We start from the raw sequence: 23,373 nt of genomic DNA on the forward strand, positions 1-23,373 counted from the left end.
ACTCTGCCTCTACGTGAGAATTCTCGAGCTGCCGGCATAAATCCTTCTCAGTAAAAGGTAAAGAAAGTTACTGTGTGGCCAAATTCCTTTAGGGGAACTGTGAGAAATACTGTGTTTTATAACCAGGAAAACATGGTTGCAGGGAACTACTTTTATCATATGGCTGCTGTCGGATCACTGCTATCCAAATGTCAAGGAGTTTAGATTTCTGCTGGTTCTATCTATGGAGAAAGACTTTGAAATTTAACTGAATGTTCCACCTGGTTAGCTCAAGGCTAGCAGCAGATGACAATGAATGCAACTTGGTAAATACAAATTATGCTTTTTTAAAAATTACTTGTTGAATGGAGTCCACAAGCAATAAATAAAGCAAAAAGTGACACAGGATTCAGCAAATCATAGAATCATTTCGGTTGGAAAAGACCTTTAAGATCATCGAGTCCAACTGTAAACCTAACGCTGCCAAGTCCACCAAATGAGGGTTTGAGTTCAAGTTCCAGGGAGAATGTTTTCACCACAACACCATGTTACTGTGGAGGGAAGAGGGGGGAAACAATTGCTTTTCAGGGTGGATGCGCTGAGGCTTGCAGTTATTCCGAATAACTCATTATTGTGCACGTGTGTTAAATCAATACCATGCGGACACAGTGACACCACTTAATTTTTGTTTTCACTAATTCATAAAATCTTTGTGGGAATCCCTAGCGTAGGCTTTCATGGCTATTGAAGATTATCTGGTTTCTAGCAAACTGAAGCTTCGTAAATGAAGTGGAAGCTGTTGGCATTGGGACTCGGGGTTCTCCTTCCCTTGCAGTTATCAGAACCACACTTCACAGTTAAGTGCCATACTTGAATTGAAAATGCTGAGGCTCTGTAAGAGGTTCAGTTTTGTTTCTTTTTTGTGTTTGGCGTTTTTTTGTTTGTTTGTTTTTGTTTTGGAAGTCCCCTCCAAACATTTAAACTGCTTACACAACAGTGCCTAATGCACAGTTCGTATATACTGAGAAAGGAATTTTTTTTTTTTTTTTAGTATTATGATCTGTTCAGGAATTTTCTGTTACTTCATCTCCATGGGAACGTGGCTGAGGGGGTGATCAGGGCAGGTTCTCAAGCAGAGCTACACCTGGCATAAGCACGAGATATTCTCAGACTTGTGTCTCATTTGTGTTTGACAGAAACGTGTTTGTGAAAATGCAGCTCAGGGGAAGGATTTAAAGCTGTTAACCTCAGCTGTTCTCGGGGTTGATGCTGGTAGATGCCATGCGAACTCCTGGATAGTAAAGCTTTTCCTACTACATCTAAGCCAATGATGATGTGTGTTGCTTACTGCACACAAAAAAATTTCTCCTCTATTCTCTGATGAAGATTATGCTTCTTTTATATTCCCTATTGGTTGGCATTATTGCGGTTGTGTTTTTATCCATGCAAGTCCTGTAAATAATAAGTGCTTGCTTGCAGAGTATTGTTATTCACTGCTGTTAAACATAATACATGCAAAGCCAGACCCTCCTCCTGTATTCCAGCTGTTTGATACAGACTGTATGTTGGTGTCCTAAAGCAGACAGTTAACCGAAAATAAAGATGTAAACCTTTGTCATTAAAACGTCTCTTTTACGTCAGTCTAGCACTTTTACTAAAGCTGATCCAGACTATGCAGAATTGCTTTTGAAATATAAAATTTTTGCAATTCTGGACTGACAGGCTAATGAGGTTTCATATATTGAATTTATGGGCAAATAAAATTTTGATGAATAAATTTCTATACATCGCATTTTGTGCTCTGTATTTTAAGTAAACAACTGATGGACAAAATCACTTATCGAATGGAGTTGCAGCTGCATCCATTTCAGTCTAATTTCAGGGAAAGAAAAATTGATGCTGGTAAGAGAAACACAGGTCAGTCGTGCCCTTCTGAATGTGGTGCGTGAAACTCTTAACGACAGTCTGACAATTCCAGGAATCCAGCGTATGAATTCTGGCTAACTTGATACTGATTATCTTCACGTGTAGCGACTGCTGTGGGCTGACATATTCCAAATATATGTTGTAACTATATATAAGTATATATGAGGCAAGCTTAGAGATAAGCCGTATGGATTGTTAATCTTGACTGATACGCTTATATTATCATCAGTCCCTTAAGACATAAACAAGCTGCAGTTATATTGTCACAGTTTTACACATCAGGGAGAAGGCTGTCCTTGTCTAAATTGTCTTAAGGACCCTATGGTTTTGAACCCTGAAGTCCCACTCGTAAGAGTAATAGGGCTCTGAAAAGTGCTGGAAGACTCCCAAACCAAAAAGAAACAAAAAGTTTGGGAACTGCTCAGACTCAGGAATTTCAGATATGCAGTTTGTCCATCAGAACCCAAATAGAGCAAGCTTGTAAGCGCATGGAAAAAAGATGTGGGTCAATTAAAACAAACATTTAAAATTGGGGTTTTTTTCCTAATGTGTTTATTTTGCATTTCTGCTTGAGATTTTGGGGGGTTAACTGAGCCAATCCTCTGTCCCAAATTTATTTAGAGCAACTAAATTGAGTTTCACAATATTCCTGTGATAACTGAGCAGAATCCAGTTGAACATTGTTATGTGTATTTCTGGTTTTCTTCTTTATTGCCTGGCATTTGTTGGTATGTTTACATGCAGCTCTAACGTGCTTCGCCTGATGTTTGTGATGACGACACCAACCATCCCTTGAGGCATCACGTTTAGAGCCTTGGAGTGATGAAAGGGGGTTGCAGATACAGGATGAGGAACATTTTGTTTACGAGTACATTTTCTTGGCAGTCAGTGGTTGTTAGAGAGGAAATGCAGATAGTCTGCTACTGGTTAAACGGGCTTTTAATGAACGAATCCCTTTCAAAATATTCAGGGCAATGGTGGGTACTTTATAAAAGAAATACTGTAACAGTCCCAGTATGTACAAAAGCTGTAAGCTTCCTGCTTTACTCCCATTCCGGTGAATATCAAACAGATCCGTGGTCAGGGCAGAAAGGGTGGTTTTTCACTAGTCAAATGCAGTCTGGTTTTACTTTGTCATCTCTGAGGAGCCGTGAGCTCAAATGAAATAACTGAAGTCTAAGCTGCTTTACGCGTTGCCCACAGCGCAGGACTGCAGCTCCCTAGGGCAGTGCTAGACGGCAGCTGCGGGGCGCACCCAGACGTGGCGACGCCTGGTTGTTGACCCCAGAGTTGTGCCTGTTCCGCTCCTGCGGGGTCCTAGGGAAGGCCGGGCACAGTGCCACGTGTCCTGAACGTCTGCATGCGTGGGGCAAGCGTTCTGCTTCTAGTCTAACGAGCTGTAATCAAAAGCCTTGTGCTTAGGAGAAATCCTTGCAAAAAGGAGGCTAACGTATTTGTTTGCCCTGTGGCAAATGCACTGCTGCCAGGCAAGAGCCTGCGCATCAATTCTCGGGCTCTTGCCGCCTGGCGCGGAGGGGACTGGCTGCGCTGAGCAGGGCTAGGGTGCTCGACCTTTTTTTACGTTGTGTCTTCCAACAGTGTGTAGCACTGTCCTATTAATCTGTGAGCCTGTAAAATATTGCTAAGTGAGTGAGGTTAGGTCAAACCATAGCTCGGATGAGAGGCTTCCGAAGTAAATACAGAATACTGCGTGACGTGGTGATAGGTGGGACTCTTTTCTTTGTAGAAAGGAAATGTGTAACCGTACAAAATCGTGCTGGCTCTGTTATGGTCCCCTTTCAGGTACGTCGTATTGTAGAGGCATTGAGCAGAGGAGTTGGAAAGTCTTTTGGCATCCTTAGTCTGTAGGGAGACTCCAGCCCGATTCCAGTGACCTAATTCTGCTGTGCTGAATTCTGCCTGCAGCCCTTGTTTGGAGGGGTATTTCCCTGCGTGGTTCTGTAAAGCAGTGTTGTAAGATTTTTATATTTTAACAGATTGTATAGGGATCCCACTCTAGTGTTCACAGATAGCTTTATGACTTCTTTTTATGATGGATGGCGCACACATCAGAAAAGCAGCCTGGAGACCACTTAGCTTTTCAGAGCCCATCCCTGTTCTTGGCAGTAATGGGTGCCCCTGCAGGCAGGGGATGCCGCAAGAAAACTGGAGGGTCCTCAAGATTTCAGAAATGGGCTCTGCACAGCTTGTCTTTAAAGAAGTAATTGTTCTCTCCTTTACCTGGGGAAGAGCCTTTTGGATGTGGATATCGTGGCTCTGGTGAAAGGAGGACATCCAGCTGCCGCTGGATGCGGGCGGTGGGTTTCCTGGGCAGCCGAGCCCTCCTGGTACCCCACTGCCCGCAGAGCTTTCTGTTCCCGTGCGGAGTGAAGTGTAGGGGTTAAATATCAACTTACATTACAGTGATGGGTAAATTCTTCATTAAACAACAGAGAGTGGATTTCTGAAATACTGGGAAGATGGTTTGGAAGGTAGTGATATGGCCGAGGAAGTCATTCCTCAAGTGGAGTTCGCTGGTTTTTCTTCCCAGATCCATTGTTTCCCACTTCTGCCCTCTGGGCACAAAGCATATCCCCGAGAGTTTTGGAGGAGGGAGTCAAGCGCTCGGAAATGGGCTGGCAGCCGTGCTGTCTTCCCACACTCGCTTGGGTTTAGCGACCCTTGGGATTTTCGAGGCACAGCGGGTGGTAGTGCTAACAGGACTTTGCATTTTCCAGGGCCGGCGTTCCTGAAGTAGTGGTAATGCTGAGGAAATGGAGTCAGCATTTTTTCTGATTAAATAACTGAGGTGTTTGAACTTGATGCATCCCTCTCGTTCCCTCCCTTTCTCACTTTCCTGCCTGCAGTGCCAAATCTGTTCAGGGAAACCCAGCCAACGCTAATCATTATTCCAGAAGCATAAACCTCCTCAGCTCTCGTGTCGTCTTGCTCCTCCCGAGAGACCGCGCTGGATGACTGTGAGCCCTTTCCCCGCCGCTATGTGTTGGAAAACTTGTCACCGTGACAGTTACAATACCCCAGTTTTGACACCTGACGATGGAAATCGCCGCATAATCATGAGTGTGACAAATATTGAGGGCTTTGTTTGATTTTTATTATGCTGTGGCAAAGTTTTCTACCCAAACACCATTTTAAAAGCAGAAGGACTGTAATAAAGAAACCTTCTTCCGTATTCTTTCCACAGAACCTTGTCATTAAATATTCAATTAGTATGTTTTATTTTTATTCTCTTCTCCACAGGTTCTGTATGCAGAAGAGTGTCAGACTGGTGCCAGGAGTGACACTGGATTTAATAGAGAAGTAAGCCCAATTTTATGATTATTTTTTTTCTTCCCTGTTGCTCTTAATTTCCTCATTATTTCTAGCATTTCTCTTGTTTGTCTGCGAGGAAATGTCTTTGGAAAGCTTTTCCCAGAGTCTGTACCTATAGTATTTGTCATTTCTTGCCCTACCGTGTATTGCTGAAATAAGCAGTGGCCATCAAAGCGAGCAGTGGCTCGTGGAGCGGCGCCGCAGGGGGAGTTAGGGCTGCGCCGGGGCTTTGCTGGGCTCGGTGGGTTCAGAGTCCCGTAGCTCTCACCCCTCGTGCTGTCGTCCAGACTAGCCAGAGAAATAGCAACTGCAGACACAGATTGTGGCCATGCTCCTGGAAGTCCAGCTTTGAAAAGTGACGTGTGGCTGGTTTTGCCGTGGGTTTTGACATGGGAGCATTGACAGAGGAGGTGTGCTTGTGCACCCCACGTCAACAAAACCAACTAATGAACTTAGTTGGTTCATTAAAAGCACTTAACCAAAAATACTGGTTTTTACTTCATCACTACGCTGCCCTACTATTCTTTGTCTGATAGTGGTGTTATGTTTCAGACTTGACACCATTGAAACCTGTTATGATCTTTTTATCCAAGCAGTATGTGAGCATAATTACTGGTTCTCAGGCAGCTGAGGCGAATTGATTAACCAAGACAACTATTCTTCTAATTCTGCTTCAATTTATACAAACAAGGTAGATTTTGGAATAATAGTAATTGTCCACTGTAGTCTTTGCTGTTTTGTAAGATTTTTTTTCCTTTTTTTTTTTCTTTTTTTTTAAATGGAAGCGTATTCTTAAAGACAGGGCAGTAGATGCTTGCAGCCACTAGATGCAGGAGTTCTGTGCTCCCTGCAGGTTGTTTTTGAATGCCCTATTCTTGGAACATTGATGCACACACACACAAACTCTCTGGGAGTGCTTAATTAAAGATCATTCGTTCAATTTCTGAGAAATTTTGACTCCAGAACCACTGTTGTTGAGATTAATTAGAACTCTTCTGACACATGGATGTCCAGATTCCAGTTACCATCTTTTGTCTAAGACGAAAACTGTGGGATTGAAGGGCACCCTGAAAGGGGTTAGGAGAACAGGAATCTGGATAATAAGAGTGAATTCTTAATAGAAATATATTATCATACTTCCTTGTTTTTTAATAAGCTTCTGCATGGTGTAGCAAAGTGCAGCAATCATTCATTGCTCGTGCTGCCAATAGCAAATTATCTGTTATAGCAGAAGCAATGAGGGTAAGATTGCATCAGCTAAAATTTCTTGTTCAGTTTTTGCTTTAGTAAATCATTCCATGTTAACTTGCATGTTTTACATTCAGATGAGGTTAAAAATGCTTCTCAATGCTACTAGCTCTAGCTCTTCCACAATATGTATTTTAGAATAGTCAGGCTCATCGGTAGCATGTAGGTATTTAATCATGCTAATTTTATCTGTGAAAATTTGATTATCCTATCTCATCTCAGTTGGGGAAGCTAAGCAATGATTCTTGTAAAGCTGTATTTCAGAGGCACTAATCTTACCAAATAAAAATAATTTTTCAGGTTACAACTAAAGTAATAGAGGGAGGACCCCAGCTATCAAAGGAAGTGTTAGAGCGGTTTTCAGAGATGCGTCAGTCTAGGAAAAGGTCCGCCACTGGAAATTTTTTCTCTCTGAAAGCCATTGTGAAAATGTGGTGGGTTTTGTTTTTCTTTTGGTTTTAAGGAGGTGAGAAGCAGGAAGGAAATCTACCCGGGGGGTTAACCTTGCTTTGCCTACGTACTTGGAGGTGTGCTAACAGGATTTTTTGGTGAGAAGGCTAGATGGTCCTGAAGTTAAAAGCTCTTTCGTGGTAGAAAAGTTTGCAGTTCCCTGACTGTTGTTTAAATGGGCAAAGTGGAGGGGATGTTGTTTTGACCATCTCTGGCTGTTGGACAGCAAAGGTAACCAGAAATTCTTCCTGAACCGATGGGCTCATCGTTAGCGCAGACTGAGATCACCTCAGGCCACTGGATAAATGTGTTCCAGAACAATGACTATATTATGTTAATTGCAATTAACATATTGCTACAAGAGTGTATCTAATCAAAGAACATATGGTGAGGGTCAATGAAGGTCTGAGCCAGGTAGCTCAAGAATCGGCTTTACAGAACACTCGGATGTGCTACTGAGGGTTAAATACTCTGTAAGTAATGGTTTACTGGCAAAAAAAGAATTTTCTTCAGTATTCTCAATTCTTGTTGGTAATACCACAGCGCACATGCGTTCTTTAAAGGCTATCTTCATGGAAAGTGTGCCACAAGTAGGTTCCTGTGGATATCAAATATTTAAACCTCATCATCATAATCTGCTACATAGATCAATTATAGAAAACACATGTTTTTTATTACAGTCTCGAGATAGGCCTAGAATACTTCCTGGATTGCCTATGTGTATATTGTAATTTATAATTTAGTTGTCTTTAAAACTGGGGAAAGAGTTTATATTGCAATTAAGCTGCAGACTTTGAGATTAAATTAGGCTGCACCTTCTTTGAAGGGCTCAGATTTCTAATTATCTAGGCTAAACTAGCGTCCTGATGAATAAACATGTGGTGTATCCTGATGTGCATTTATATTACAGATCTTCTGAGATGAAGCCAAAATAATCCCTAGTTTAGAAATAAAGATCTTTGCTGGAGCCAGACAGTAAAATGTAAAGAAAAAAGGAAGAAAAATTATGTTGGTGGAGTGCTAGGAATTTAGGAACCTCTGGCTGCCACTTCGTAAGACTCTTCAGTGGCAGCATCAATGTCAGGCATTCCTGCTGCCTTGGTTGGCCTTTTCTGCTTGATCACAAGCCATCCTGTCATCTGTGCTGGCACAACTTGTCGCGAGGCTGCTGAGTGAAATGAACTGGGGCTTTGTTCTGCTTTTTAAAAATTTTGGAAGAAATCCTAAGGAATGGTTTTACTTGGTGTAGGGTGGGAATACAAAGCTGGGTGCCAAGAATCAGGGATGTACAAAAATGCTTTAATCTGTATTGCTGCATTAGGCTCCCTCTCCCGAAATCGCATTCTCAGGAGAGCAAGAACGGTGTATTGCTTTCCTGGGATTTTTTCCCTGGGAGGAAATTCTCTAAACAAAATCCCGGTGACCTGAGAGCTGTTCGTGCTTCTGGCGGGGCCACTTGGAGGACAGTCTTTTCAAATGACCACATGAATATGGTACCACGATTCGCTTTCACGACTGGAAAGGAGCCTAGTCCCTTGCTGTCAGGGTTTTGTGACAAAGGACCTTTTCTGAATGTCAGCTCTGAGTCACGTAGGCAGGAGCAGCGTGGGAGAGATCCGTCCTGCTGCAGCCTGTGCCGGTGCTGTGCTGAGAGAGAGAGCCCAGCCCTAGCCTGTCAGTCACCAGCACAAAATCCATTTATAAAAATCACTAGAAATAAGAAATTTGAGGCTAAAATTAGTTTTGTTTCCACTTTAAGTATTGTCGAATGTCACAGACTGGAAATTACTAACGTTTTAATGTCTATTGATTATTGATGAGTAATGGTTCAGTAGGAGCCGATTTAAAGACGAAGTAGCAAAAATAAAATCCCAAGATATCACACAGCAAAAGTAATGTAATTGGAGAAAATGTAGAAATTGAACTGTAATATAGCAGATTCCTTTGGTGCATGCCCTCAGAACTCAGCTGATCAGTTGCCTTCAGGATGGTAAAAGGGAGAGCAGCTGGTTAGTATCAACTCTTTTTTCCCAGGTGATCCCAGTAGCAAATATCAGCTGCTCGGGTCCCTTTTAGTAAATCTTCCCCTGCCAGGCTGGCGTCCTGCGCGTGGTGGCTGGAGGGGTGGAGGTTAACGTTGCCCGGGACCGGGCCGGGGTGGCCGCGAGCAGCAGGGCAGGCGCGCGGGGGTGAGCGGGGCGTGCAGAGTGCCCTGGCCCCCGCCGCCGCGTGGGGTTACGTGGGCGTCGCTTCAGCACGCTCCCTTGAAGTTTAACGCGAACAGCAGCTCTCTGCTAACTTTTTGAAGGGAGCGCGTCAGTCTTGGGAGGGAGTTCGTTGTGTGGAAAGTCACTGGAAATGATGGTTTGTTTGAAAAAGTCAGCAGGACAAAAACCTTTTAAGTGTGGTAACAATCTTACTGACTGTACTTCTGTTTAAATAAACAGAATTGTTGTGGCTATGTAAGCAAATGAGGCTAAATGCTAAATTGAAGTTGTATGTCCATCAAGATACAATATCGCCTTCTAAAACACACTGCCTACCTGGTGCGAGGAAATCCTGCCAGAGCTGCTGGTGTTTAGGCTTGGCAATGCGCGAGGTTCATAACTAGATGGAGAAAGGCATTTAATCAAAAGAAAAAAGTTGTTATTTTCAGCAGGGCTAGACCCGCAAATGCTATTGCCTCTTGGGCAAGTGACTAAAGGCAGCTGAAGGCAGAAGGATAGTTCTGATGTTGACAGGACCGTGCTCTCTCTCTAGCAGGTCTGTGTCATCACAGCTGCCACGAGTTAAGATGTCTTGGCAGGTACTTAATCAGCCATGTGCTGGTCCGAATTCTGAAATACGGCAGCCTGGTTCTTTTTATATTTATTATTTTATATAGTGGAAAAACTATAATTCTTAGTTTGCCTTTAGACCCAGGTTAGGCAGCTTTCAGCCCCTTTATTTCCTTCCAGAAAATTCAGTAGAAGGCGTTAGAGCATATTTCAGAATGTAAGTGTTTTAGTAAGTAGTATTAGCCAGAGTATAGCAAGGATGCTCTGCCACACTACCTGTTGGTTATATGTCGCTCATTCGTACTTGAGTTGAGGAAGAACTTTGCTTTTGAAGATGTTATTCTGAAAAGTTTCTCTTCTGTAATAAATCTCGTTTTATTGAAATGGAGTATTTAATTTTATCGCCATTGTTACAGGGTATCAGTCTCTAGTGTAGGCAAAGCCTATTGTAAATACGAAGTGAATGTCGTACTCAAAAGGATGGTTTTCATGGCAACACTTCTTTCGTGTCTCTATACAGAGAGATGCCTGAATTGAACACCAGTGTACAAAGCCTTACAGCACTCTTGAACAAATAATTTACGAACCTCAAACGTTTTGTCTTTCTCAAGTAGTTTGCCAAGGTTTCAGGAGCCCAATCATGGCATGCCTGTATCATTCATGTTTATTTTGTGATGAGGACACGTTAACTATGTTGATCCTGTCTAAGCAGCCCTTGCCAGTTCAAGAGATTCCGACGGCATGTATCCTGCCTGCGTTACTGTTTTACCACTTTCGCTGGTATACTCTCTCCCTTTTTTTCCTGAAAGAGTGAAAAATGAAATGTCCTTACTTTTTTTTCCCCCAAACCTAAAATTATTGCAAATGTTCGCAGGTATACATCGATGCCAAAGTGTCTTGTTTTCTGAAGTCTAAGCACGATATTGCGTATCCCAGTGTTATGTATCTTATATTCCAAAAGTAGAGATAAGGATGGAGCCCATCCGGAGGGAAAACCTGGCATCCTTTGAAGTAAATGCTTCCCCTGTAATTAAAGTGATTCATGGGATTTTGCTAAATTTCTGACAAGGACATTGATGGTTACACCTAGCACGAGCTCTTTAGTGACCCTGACATTTTGTAGTCCTCACTTTTCACAATAGACTGCCGTGATTTAGGCCTCTGTAAAGGCGTCTGTCAGGAACTTGATGGAGGAAGCAACTGAGAGTCCAGAGATGTTAAATTGCGGCGAGCAGCTGAGACAGCCTGCCCTTTTTGCCTTTTCTTCCCCTCCCTCAAAAATAGTTCTTCCAAATGAGGTCTGCTTTGTCCTTACTGTCAAAGGCTCTCGCTGATTGTCAAAGCATAATGTGAGAGACATCAGGAGAAGCGATGCCAAGACGATAGCAATATTCCTTGTGGGGAAAAAAATCTTCTGGAGCCTTGTGATGTTCTGGTTATGTAGATGCGTGCCCAGATAGAAATTAAAAGAAGCTTTAGTTTATAGCCACAGGATGGATTTGAAAGAGCAGATTGTACAAGGAAGATGTACTCACCCCAAAATATGTTATCTGAAAAATGACATTAAGTAAATTTGTGCAGTGGAACTCTACAAAAATAGCAAAAGTAAAGTGACCTCCACTTCTTTAAGAGAGGTATAGGTGATGGTTTTTTTTTTAAAAAAAAAAAAACCCAAAAAGACATAACTGATTATTTCAAATAAATCCTTATAATTGTGTGAAGAAACGAATAGGAGATTGCTGTATGTCTCTCTTGTGACTTTCTGGTATATGCTGTTGGCTATTTTAATGTACTGCTGTGGTGCAGCTCTCCTAACTGGGGTGGGAGGTTGGTACCTCGAGTTTTAGTGCATGGAGATGGAATTCGGCTGATGTGTTTAATTGATGGTTGGCTGATTCACTGTCCCTATCATCAGAGGATATTCGAATGCAATCTGAGAGTTAAGAATAACTCTTCTGTTGCCTTTGGAAGCTTAAACTTTAATTCTCAAAGGTGATTAAGATCAACTGTCATTGAGTAATACTGTGTTAAAAATCCCTTCCTTGGATCGCTCAGCTCATCAGTGGGGTATTACAAACTGTCCTCCAGTTTCTGGGATGAGAGTTTAGTAGTCCCATCTAGGAACGGAAAATACATTGTGTTTATTTTCATCTGCCGATTTATAGTGGTGACTGTTCCAACTTTAATTGACTCCTGTGTGCAGCACAGAGAACAGCCCTGCTGCCAATTCCCTTCTAATAGCTGCTTTCTAGTTCCAGTTCAAAATCTGAAAGCTCTGGTAGGGTTTTGTGCAGTTATGGAAATGTATTGCCCTTCATCCTCGTGCTATTCCCCACACTCTCTCTGCCCTCACCGTTAACACCCAATGCATAGGTTTTCAAAGCGCTGAGCAGCATTAATCTTCACAATGCTGGTGCTAGGTACAAAATTAGTATCTTCCTGACTATATATGAGGGCAGAAAGAAAATGAACTCGCCTGGTGCCACATAAGATGTAAGAATGACATCCTATTAATTTCTGCTTCTTGACTGCAGTCCCTTCTAGGTAGCTGTATTATTTTCTATGAATCTTGCAGTCAGTCTTGGAAAGGACAGTAATATTGTGGAAAAATACCAAATACATTTTAAAATGCAAAATAAAACCTATACTATACTAATGAGTAGTTATTTTAAGTCTTTAAATACAAAAAATAACAAGCATACCTTGTTCCCCAAGAAAGCAGATTATTCAAGTCACAAGGAGTTTCCAAGGTTGGGCTGCTAGCAGCAACTTTGGACTTCAGCCTGTCATTCCTACTTAATACCATCAGTAAGGTATGTTTTAGCTCACAATCGGCATTTAATAAAGAGAATTTAGTATGAATGGTGCACAGAACTCTCCATCTGGTGTAAAGATTCAGACTCTACTGCGAAACACCCTATTTCTATTTCCACTGAAAACTGGCTTGCAAGTGGCCATCAAATGGTTTAAGCTCAGCATTTGGCTTGCTAGGGAATCTCAGCAAGGATCGCTTTGGTTTCTAATTAATAACATTCTGACTTGTGAAACGCTGCTATTTTGCTGCAGAGGGTGTTCTGCAATGCAAATATTTATGTGAAATCCTCACAAGAGCAGTTGTGTGGCCTCGCGTTCCCCCTGCTTGCTCTGGGGGATCAGTTAACAAGCAGTGTTTCAGAGATGTGTATTTTTCCTCCGATATGAAGACAGACAGGAATTTTTTATAAGATCTTAATTTCTAGCTGTTTTAGAAATTATTTATGCAGGGGAATATGCTTCATCTGAACCTGCATGGAAATAATACTGCTATACATATCAGAAGAACAAGTTGCCATAGAGAAAGTGCTTGCTTCATGTAGTTTGTCCTGATACTTCTAATATTTGAAAGCTTGTTACAGAAGGGAAGCTGGGGTGCGTTACAATTAAATCTGTAGGATGTCGTACCGGGTGAGGTGCCCGTTTCTGAAACTTCCCCATCCTCTCTCTGATACTTTCTCAAGGGGAAAAACGCCCTGCTTGAGAGTGCCAGGTTGTGCTTGTGTATTCGAGTGCCTGAGTATTAATAAGACAGCCTAGGACCAAGTCTGTCGGTCTTGGGTGGGTGGGTGGCATTTTTGTGTTTTGTATTTTGGTTTTTGGTTTTTTTCTTCTTCTTTTCTTGTTTTTGTTTTTGTGAGAAGCAAATAAGCATTAGAAACCATCTTTAGGAAAGCAGATGAGCCTGGAGGCAGAAGCTGAGAGATATCGAAGAACAGTTTACAGCCACTTTTCTTCCTTTAAGCAGTGTTGTGCGTATGTTGATTTTGAGTCATAGTAGGCTATCATTTGGTCTCTTAAATCACAGAAATCAGATTGCACGTTGGTCCTGTGGTTCCTTTGGACCTCGCGTCTTATTACAAATTAATAAATACAGTATGAGATCAGGTTCAGCTCCTGGATGAAATAAATTTGAGAGGCTTTTTTTGGTCTACAAAAGCAAGATCCTGGACCTGGAACAGCACGATTCCTGGTGGAACACTGCTGTTCCACCTTCACTGAATGTGCTTCGGTCAGGCCGTTGTCTCTGGTTTATTGATGCTTAGAATAATAAATGTTAAGCCCAGAGGAGACCGTTAGTTTGTCTGCTCTGACCTTCTGCGTATGTCAGGCTTCAGAATTTCACCGGGTTACTCCTCAGCGGAGCCAAATAACTCGTGCTCCTCTGAAGTGTGTGTGCCTTGAACCTTTGAAAGATGGAGATTAAATTGCTTCCCTTTCTTTCAATGGTCAAGTGCTCTTCTTTCTTTCTCCACTTGTGTATATTATTTGTTGGCACCAAGATTTTTCTCTCTTGTAGGTGTTTATCCACAATGTTCAACTTGTTCCTGGTAAGGTAGATGGAATGACCTCCGTAAATTTCTCACTGTATGACATTCATTCACTAGCTTTTTTTTCTTTTAAGCTTTTTCTGCACCTTCTATATTTTGTATGTCCTGTTTTTAAGCAGTTTAAATGAATGCCAAAATGTGAATCCTAGGCAAAACATTCTAGTGTCAGTCTCGGCGATACAAGGCAAAATCACCTCTGTCCGCTGCTCGCTCCCTTGTACAAGATGTGCTGCTGTGCTACTTTCTTGTGATAAGGATCCATGCTCGGTTGCCTGTCCATTACCATCCCTAAATGCTTAGGGCTTTCCAAGGTAAACTGGTGTTTCTTTGGGGGTTGGTTTTTGTTTCTGTCTTTTACTACTTACGAGTCTTCATGCCATGTGGAAATTTTACAGCAAAGAGTTCCTTTTATCTATAGATATCACTGTTAAAAACATAGTGAGCGTACTGCTGTAAAACTTCAGAATCCAAGATTTAAGGGACCTGTGCACTGATGCCAGTGATTTTCAGAGAGCGCTTAACAACTCGAGCGTTCTTAGAATCTTCTATTAAACGCAAGTCGTCTTATAGCCAAAATATACACACACGTGTGCGTGTGTATGGGTATAGTCACAGCAGGGCCTTCGCTGTGACAAACCAAAACGTTACTTCAGTCCCACACTGCTTGTGTAGGCTGTAAGAACCCTCTGGCTTTACGGGAGCGCACTTAAAAGCATTTATTTATTAAATGCTCACGTAACATGCAGATGGATTATCCTCAGTAGAATCAGTAGTTGGCCCTCTGCTTTTGCTTTATTTGAGGAAGGGGATGTCAGTATGAATATTTCAGGTTTTTGCATGATTTGAGTTATTTTCTCCTATCTAAAATATAATCTTAAAAAAAAAAAACACCAAACAAAACCAAAACCAAACCAAAACTTTTGCTCACTTTCACTGCATATCCTGCGTATGAGCAGGGACAAGAGTAGAGAGCTGTTTGGAAAGCTGCCACCCCTGATGCTGATTAGTGCCACTTTTTTCTACTTTAAAATATTTGATAAAATTAACAACTGAACTCCTCAGCATTTTTAGTACCTTACTACACCACAAATAGACTCCTGATATGTATTGCTGACAGGATTTTGATATTCTCGGGGTTGAAACTACATTCCCAGTTGCAGGCCGGATAGATACGCATATTGACCAGATGGAGGAAGACCACGAGCTGCTGGGCGTCGCAGAACAGCTTGCAGCAGCCGTGACAGTGCCTGCTGTTTGCTTCCCTCGCACGCGGCGCTGCTGGCCCCCTGACTCTTCAGGGGAAAGGAACTTGTTCTCTTCTTGGGGGGAGAGAACACAATAGAAATAAAACAAATTTGGTTTATTATTTTGTACTTTTTAGGCGTGTAGGTGCTGTCATGGCACAAATGGGTAAGATCATGAAGTGACTGCACGCAGCACGTGTAGACTACCACTACGCTGAAACCTGGATTAAGTAAATACTTTTCCCTAGACAAGCATCAAATCTTGCCTGTAGCCAGCGAGGGGTGAAATGTGGTGCCTCCGTTTGTGCTGTGACTTTGCGATAGGAGGGCTCCAGAATGCTTTTCGAGGTGGTATTTTTCACTCTGGATTTAGTAATGCCTGATTTATGGAATTGAGAAAGAATGTGTCTTTTGCTCTTGAGTTTCTGTGGGGCAATATGTTAATCTTAAATTAGGTTAAGGAACTGGCATTCAAGTTACTGATTTCCGTGAATGCCTGTGTATTAGTTGGAAAGCTCTTAATTGCAGAAAATGTCTCCTGTTTGGATGAAAAGCTGCTGATTATGCTCAATAACTTTTTTAGCAAGACACTGTATTTGCACCTGCATGCAGTACTGGTGGCAACGCAACAAACCTGTAGACAGAAAAGGACTAAATTAATGAATTCAAGTTTTCAGAGAACCTACTGGTGAAAAACTGTGTGTCTTTGTGAGAAACAGCAAACATGCCCTGCAGCAACGAGCAGCCGCACCATCTGTAGCAGGCACATGCGTCCTCTGACCTTGACTTAGAAGATAGTCTAGCTAGAACAGCCAGGTGAATCTTACTGGGTTGCATTTCTTCACGAACAGGCAGTACTTTGCAGCAACAGGGAGCTGTGACGTACGTGCGTTACTTGCAGCATGTAATTGCAAAAAATTGCAGCCGATTTTTAACAAAAGGACCATGTTTTCTAACTGTTCTGAGCTTTCTGGCGGTTTAAAAAATAATAATTGTTTTTTTCTGGAATATGATCACTCAAAAGTTCTTACACAGGGATGTTATGGATCGTGAGCATACAGTTTGTAATATAAATTGTATTTATTATTAAATATTTCAGCAAGAAGTGAATAATGGATAAAATGAAGCAGGGTGGCACTTTTGAAGAAAAAGGCATTTCCGTTGCATCTCAGAAATCAACATCATCTCCGTGATATCTTCCCCAATGTTTTCCTTTAGCTCAGTTACCTATAAACAATTCCTTGTTTATCATCCTTTATCTGGCATCCTTTATCTTATCTTCATCTTGTAAGCAAATTCAAATGGAATAGATTGTGGATAAGGAAAGTTTGTCCAGCAACATTAATTCTTGGTTAAGAATTAATGTTCTGGAAATGCTGTCTTTTGTGAGCCTTGATTAAGGCTTAGAGGTGTGCATATGTGTTTTTTAATATGTTTTTTAATAGGAAACATACTTGGTTTTTTCCCACCACTTGTAGGATTCCTGGAAGACTGAATGACAGGAGAACTCCCCTGGGAGAGCTGAATTGGATCTTCACTGCTATCACAGACACCATTGCATGGAATGTCTTGCCTAGAGGTAAGACTTGGGCAGGCGCATCAAGTTTTCATCAGAAGTGAGCATTGCTTACTCAGAGGAGAAGGATGAAGAGTAAGATAAATGAGACGCTGAAATAAGGAGAAAATTAAAGCCTGATATTGAAAGAACAGGTCAGACTGGATCTTAAGGCTAGTTATATTTGCTCTTCTACCAGAAGCATTTCAGCAACCTGATTATTGGAAACCAGAAGGGTTTTTTTGTAGTGCTAACATGATTGCTTTAGCTTGAATAATTTTCTTTCTTCCTGTATTTGTAAAGAGCAATCTATTTTCTTACAGTCTTTGTTAGTATCATAAATAAAGGGTTTTTTCCTCTTTGCTGGTAAGACAGTCTGTGTTTCCCATGAGTAACTTCATCCCATTTTTCTACCTCTGTTCTGCTCTGAATTCATACGTCTGGAGCATGGGTGGCCAAATCTGTAAACAGTTTTCCAACTGTGCTCTTTCTAATGCACAGTACAGCATAAATTCTTCTTTGTCTCTATAGAAGATGGTGCATTTGCTATCTTTTAGGATTCATTCTGGCTTCTCGTAAGCACATCAAGCTGCCACTATAGTTCTTGATTAAAGAGTACACACAGGTCCTTTTCTCCCTCAGTAATTTCCAAAAACTTAGGGAGGCTGAGTTTAAGTGAAACACCAAAAGAAGCATTTTATCCAGAAAAGGCAAAAACCAACCTGAGATAGAAAGTATTTAATTCTGTTAATGGAGAGAAACTGTGATGTTTTAAGGGAACTCAGAGGGCAGATTTCCATTTAATAGTTGTCATATCATGTCACTGCAAAACTGTTGTAGGTTCCTTGTTATTGGAATAAAATATTGACATATTTTTATGTTTTAAATGATTTTTGCATATTACCTGCGGTACTCAAGTTACAAAGATATGCATCTAGTAATTCATGCCATCTCTTGGCAGACCTTTTCCAGAAGCTCTTCAGACAAGACCTGCTTGTGGCCAGTTTATTTCGTAACTTTCTCTTGGCGGAAAGAATTATGAGATCTTACAACTGTACCCCCGTCAGCAGCCCTCGTCTACCTCCAACGTACATGCATGCGATGTGGTAAGTCACAGCCAACAGGTTATGCTCGCTGCAAAGGCTGCGTGCTGATGCCTTAAGGAGACTTCAGGTGCTGTAGTCATGAAAGATTGTTACTACTTAAATCTACACAGTGCTTTACTGATTAAGTCAGTGGATCAAAAATTAAACAGCATATGGCAGCGTAATACCCATCTCCAAATGTATTTCTTCTCCGTGCATACATAATTATAATGTAATTCTGTAATACAGAAGCTTCAGTTCAGCCATGTAATCTTTCGCTCCAAATAGAAAAGAAATTGGGCATCTGCTACCTTTATTTTCACAAAGTAAAACTCGTCACCTGTGATTGTGAAGGGTGGGGAGAGCTGAGGGCCTGAGGGAAAAATTCTTAACTTGTGTTGTTGAAGTAGAAGAAATTTTTTGCTGCAGAGTTCATCTACTTTCACTGTTGCTTTTAAGATGATTAATGGAAATGGAGGTGGCACACTTATCGAAAAGCTCTTAAGTGTGGCTTGGACAATCAAACAAATGTCCCTTGAATAATAATAATAAAAATAATAACAGTAATAACAAAAATACTGGCTTTCATTTTTTTATTCAGTATGATTAAGAACAGAACAGTACAAAATTTGGCTAAGTACAAACTGATACAGTCAAGCTAACGTAGTTTTCTGTAGGAGAAAATGATAGCTGGGTAACTTGCTAAAAGGCTAATAAAATGGCAGGTAAACGTAGCTGAGTGGGCTTAATTTGCCTGCATTTTCAAAATCCTTTTGATAAGCTTCCTCCATGAAATTGTGGAGGAAGACAAACGTAGAGGAGGTATGAAGTGATGATGAACAGCATCAGTGAGTTCAAATTATATGTCACGTTTTCTGTAAGAAATGGAGCAAGCTAATAACAGAGAGCCCCAGTAGCATTTGCAGGTGCAAGCAGTCATCGAGGAGGTGTTTGCTGGTAACACAAAGTTGCTTTAATTATTGAAAAACATGGAGGCAATAGGGGAGACTTTGGATGGAATTATTAGCAATTGGGCAGCCTCGCTAAATGTACTGTGTGTTTGTATACGGCAAACAATGTTCTTAAGTGCTTTGGATTAGCAACTTTTGAGGAAGATTGTTTCAGTCATTTGTAAATACGGTGAGTTGTTTTATCATTGTCACATGAGGGACTGGCACGTTTGTAAGTGAAGAGTAGAAAAACCCACCAGAGTTCCCATGTTGTCTTTCAGGCGATGTTGCAGCTGGGTGTGGCAGAGCTGCAGCCACAGAACTGTGTGTTTCCAGTTGCAGTGGAGAGGAGCAGGTTTTTGCAGAAGTTTTGAAATTAAAACAGTAAATTTCTTGAGTTATTTATAGCTTGCTTATTGCCAGCATATTAAAAAACCCTGTATTTCCGGTTCCTTATGGGAATATAATTCATTCTTATTGCCAGGGTATTAAAAGCCTATATTTCTGGTTTCCTATGGGAGTATGACTTGGAGTTGGCGTTGCCATCCACGTGCTGAACCACAGGAATGAAACTAGGAAGACCTGGATCCCCTTCTGTATCTCTCATAGTCCTGCTTGGTAGCATGATGGATTTTAGAAACACATTCTTTTCTTCGCTTGTATTGTAGTTCTCCTGGTGCAAAATGGTGCTGTAAATACCTTTGTAAAGTCCCTCAGAGCATACCACGGGATAATGGCACTGCTGCTGCTTTTTAGGATTTACCAGCAGAAGAAATTCCTTGAGAAAAGCCACACACGGGGCTTTTTTCCTTGTGAATCCCAAATGCTAGCAAAGTAGACAGCAAGTGAGCAGAGAATCCCTTGACACACTTTATTCAGTGTCCTCCAAAGAATGTGCAGTTTGAAGCAAATCTAGCAAAGGGGAAAATTCCACTTTTGTCAGAGGCGGCTCAGTTCATTATTATGAATTTTTAGTAAGGACAGATTTAGAAACTAATTTAGGGCTCGCTTAAATATTTTCTAAAAATAATCATCTGCACTTATCTATCACCTTTCATTCAAGAATTTTCTAATGGATCCCTGATCTGAAACCTCCAAACCCATTTTAGTGTTTAGATAAACTAGGTAATGGGACTGGAGGGCAGGGAGGGTTGGCCAAAGGAGTGTTGAAAAGAACGGAGACTTCGAACCATGTGATTCGGTGATCACGTTGAGTCTATATCTGCGTTGTTACGTGATGGGCGATACAGCGAGGTTTTGCTGATTGCTGTTTTATTGAGACTTTTCGCAGATTTTTCATACCCAGCATGTCAGACAATGTTTTGGGGAGCGAGTCCTGGCTGCCGTGTCCTCAGCAATGGTTTGATCTGCAGGCGGTGGGCAAGACCCTCCGGGGTTCTCTCCTACAGCGTTACAAATGCGTAACGAATGCGAACAGTGGTCTGGCGTGTATCAGCCAGTGCTCCTCAAGGATCTGACTTCAGACTTCAAGGGACTTCCCCACCCCTCCTCCTCCTCCCCTCCTCTTCTGTGCTTTTTGGGCTGTTCGTTTGGGTTGTTTGTGCTGGGGCCTCGCACCTTCCGCTGTTCCCGTGTAACCCCGATCCCGTGTGCACCGGGTGTGTGTTCCTGGCTCGGGTTTTGCTTTGTTGCTTGCAGCCTAGGTGGTGGTGTGATGTTTTATCTCCTCCGGTACGCATATGCATATATTCTCCTTTCTTCCATTATCCTCTGGGTGCTCATCTGCCTTCCTGGGCTTTGCTCCTCTGTTCACAAAAAGTAACACACGGTTACCGTGTTTCTCTGCCGTTACGGACACAAGCCGTTCTGCACATGCACAGCTGAGATCGTGACTAAAATGGGATCTACACATCCCCAGAAGGCTAACTGGAGAAGCAAACTGCTGTTGTATGTTAGTACGTTTTTCGCACCATCTTCTGCAGAAAAGGCGTAAGTAAATGTCAGCGCTTCACTGACTGTAGCAATGTACACACCACCTCTTCTGAACTTTGCGTACGCTGCCCTGATCTCCCTCCTTATTGCAACAGCAGCCCTGAGTGCGCGCTCGTGGTGCTCTGCACCGGCCTTGCAACTCTCTTCCGGGGAGCATCTCGCAGTCAGAGAGAGGGGAAAGAGCAGAAGGAGCTCCTGCCTCGCCGAGGTCGGAGCACGGCGTTCCTGCTCGCCCCTTGGCTGCTGCGGCTGGCGGCAGAGCCCTGCCGCTCCCGGTGACGTTGCGTCGCTGGAGCCACGGAGGGGCTGGGCGAGGCTGGCGGCGTGCAGCCGCTGCGCGCGTGCCCAGGGGCGGGCAGGTCTGCGAAACGTTCCTTACGCTTGACTTAGGCATCGGTTCACCTCGTGAGTAATCGTGACTGCCCCTTTTCAGACATTAAATCTGAACCATTTGCTCGTTATCTTTTTTGCTTATCTTTGTCTGTGCTTGTTTGATAATTTTCCCTAAGTCACACTCAAATGTCTCGTGATTTGAGGGTCTGGCACGGTTGTAATAGAAGCGCTGAGGTTGCTGGCGATACCAGCTTCTGTTCCTTTTGGTTTGGTCCTTTTGAAAACAACTTTTTAAAATTTTGACCTATTAAATTGTTGTTCTAGTCAAGTCATTTGGGAGACCACTGTTACCCGTTCTGTTAATTATCCTTTTTACCTCAACAATTGAGGAAAAGTGAAAGCTTATTTTTTGAGGGAAAATTTGACCCACAAGCTGTCAATCTTTTTATTTCACCAAGAAGGGCACCGTGTTTAGGAATCAGGAGAGCTGATAGACTCTGCCACATTCATTCCTTCTTACTTTTTTTGGCTTTCTTACTTTTATTGGCTTTCTCTGGTTTACCTGCTTAGGCGTAAACCCTTCTGGGCATGGGCTGTTTGTTTGTATGGTGCCTCGCACTGTAGCTTCTTGGCTGCTGCAGGCGCTGCTGTAATACAGGTATTAATATTAATATATATCGATTGGCCGGCTGTGCTATTCAACTTCGAGAGTCGTTCTGTCTATTGTGCAGTAAGAATAGGAGGCCTGATGCTCAGCAGATCTCTGTTGTGATGGATTATGGTTTATACATTACTGCTGTTGGCAGCAAGTTATATTCATGGCCTTTGAAAAGACCTAATAATGTGTTTGGAAATATTTCCTAACATAGGTCATATATTAAAAACAAAGTACCTTAATTATGCTTTGGAAGAGCTATGATTTGTCCATAATAGAAATACTGCAATAGTGTGTACACCAACCATGAAATTCTAGTTGAAAGTAAGCCATGACATGCTGCAAATAAAATAAGCTTGAAATTCTAGCTAAAAAGAAAACCGTAATATAGCAACCCAGTTACAGGTAAGAGAGGAGCTGGAGTCTTTGAGCATTGTGGGAGTGTTGCAGAATGGATGCAGGTCTACTCGCCGATTTCTCAAAGAAATGAGTCTCGTTTAGCTACACAAAAAGACTTACTGCCTCAGCAAGAAGAAAGTCATTGTTTGAAAGGGTATTTGGAACTGTTTGACATTTGAAGGATTAGATTAATTCAGATTACACCGTTGATTTAACCAGATTTTTTTTGTCTAGTGTTAGACTTAACATCTCCAAGACCCATTAATGGGTTTACAAATAGTTTAAGAGAGAGAAATGTAGGACAAAAATAGCAAAGCATGTGCTTTAAGTTATTGTTAGAGCAGGGGAATTCATTGGTGGAAGAAAGGAGGATTTCATAGTTGTACCAAATATTCACAGCAATAAATATTTTTTAAAAATCGCTGTGTCTGAGCAGCTTCCCAGCTGGCTCCCCTAAAGCAGGCTTAGGGAGTTCACAGTGTCACTGTAAAGTAGGTGAATTTGGGCTGAAATCTGAAAATTCAGTCAAACTGGGTGTGTTGTTGAACTGTACTTGCAGAAAAAACAAACGTGAAAAATCTTGCCCAACATACTTGATAAAGTCTGAAATATTTAACAGTTCCAGAAATACAATTGAAAACAAGCAGATACCCTGGTGCCTGAGCCCCAGGACTACAGATGGCTTCAACTTCTCTTTAGTTGCTCTCAGTGTGACCGTCCCAAGAAGAAATACTCATTTTCACTAACACTATGTGCAGTGCAATATAATACAAACTATTCCCAGAAGAAGGGAGAATGTTAAAAGACATCAATAATATGCTATAAAAAATGTGACATGAGAATTAAAAGCATTAGACATTGACTCAGCCCAGAAAATTTGAGTGTAAGAAAATCTGCCTTCACGATCTGCCAGCTAGCGTAGTACATGTGGGTGAAGAAAGACTAACGCGCATCTCTAACCGTGTTTCATTTATGCTGTTAAAGCATTACTGTGGGCTTCCATTACCGAATATTTCATGGATTTGCACAATAAAACAGTCATTGAGCAAAGCTGGAACTCTCGGCCTTCTGTTCTTTGCTTAAAAGTCCAAACTTTGCAGCACCTCTGGGAAACAAAGTAAA

At 41.8% G+C, this 23,373-nt stretch overlaps 1 protein-coding gene across 7 annotated transcripts in view; it reads left to right on the plus strand.

The window, feature by feature from the left end:
• Positions 1-23,373, plus strand: part of RPTOR (regulatory associated protein of MTOR complex 1) — a 160,885-nt gene that overhangs the window by 60,349 nt on the left and 77,163 nt on the right. For all 7 annotated transcript variants that reach the window (XM_075169350.1, XM_075169348.1, XM_075169346.1 and 4 more), the window contains 3 exons: positions 5,167-5,226; positions 16,800-16,900; positions 17,838-17,982. In XM_075169350.1, the coding sequence (XP_075025451.1) occupies positions 5,167-5,226; positions 16,800-16,900; positions 17,838-17,982 (306 nt within the window). The remainder of the gene's footprint in view (positions 1-5,166; positions 5,227-16,799; positions 16,901-17,837; positions 17,983-23,373) is intronic.

This window comes from Calonectris borealis, chromosome 20 (genome assembly GCF_964195595.1).
Source record: "Calonectris borealis chromosome 20, bCalBor7.hap1.2, whole genome shotgun sequence".
In the NCBI taxonomy this organism is placed as follows: domain Eukaryota; kingdom Metazoa; phylum Chordata; class Aves; order Procellariiformes; family Procellariidae; genus Calonectris; species Calonectris borealis.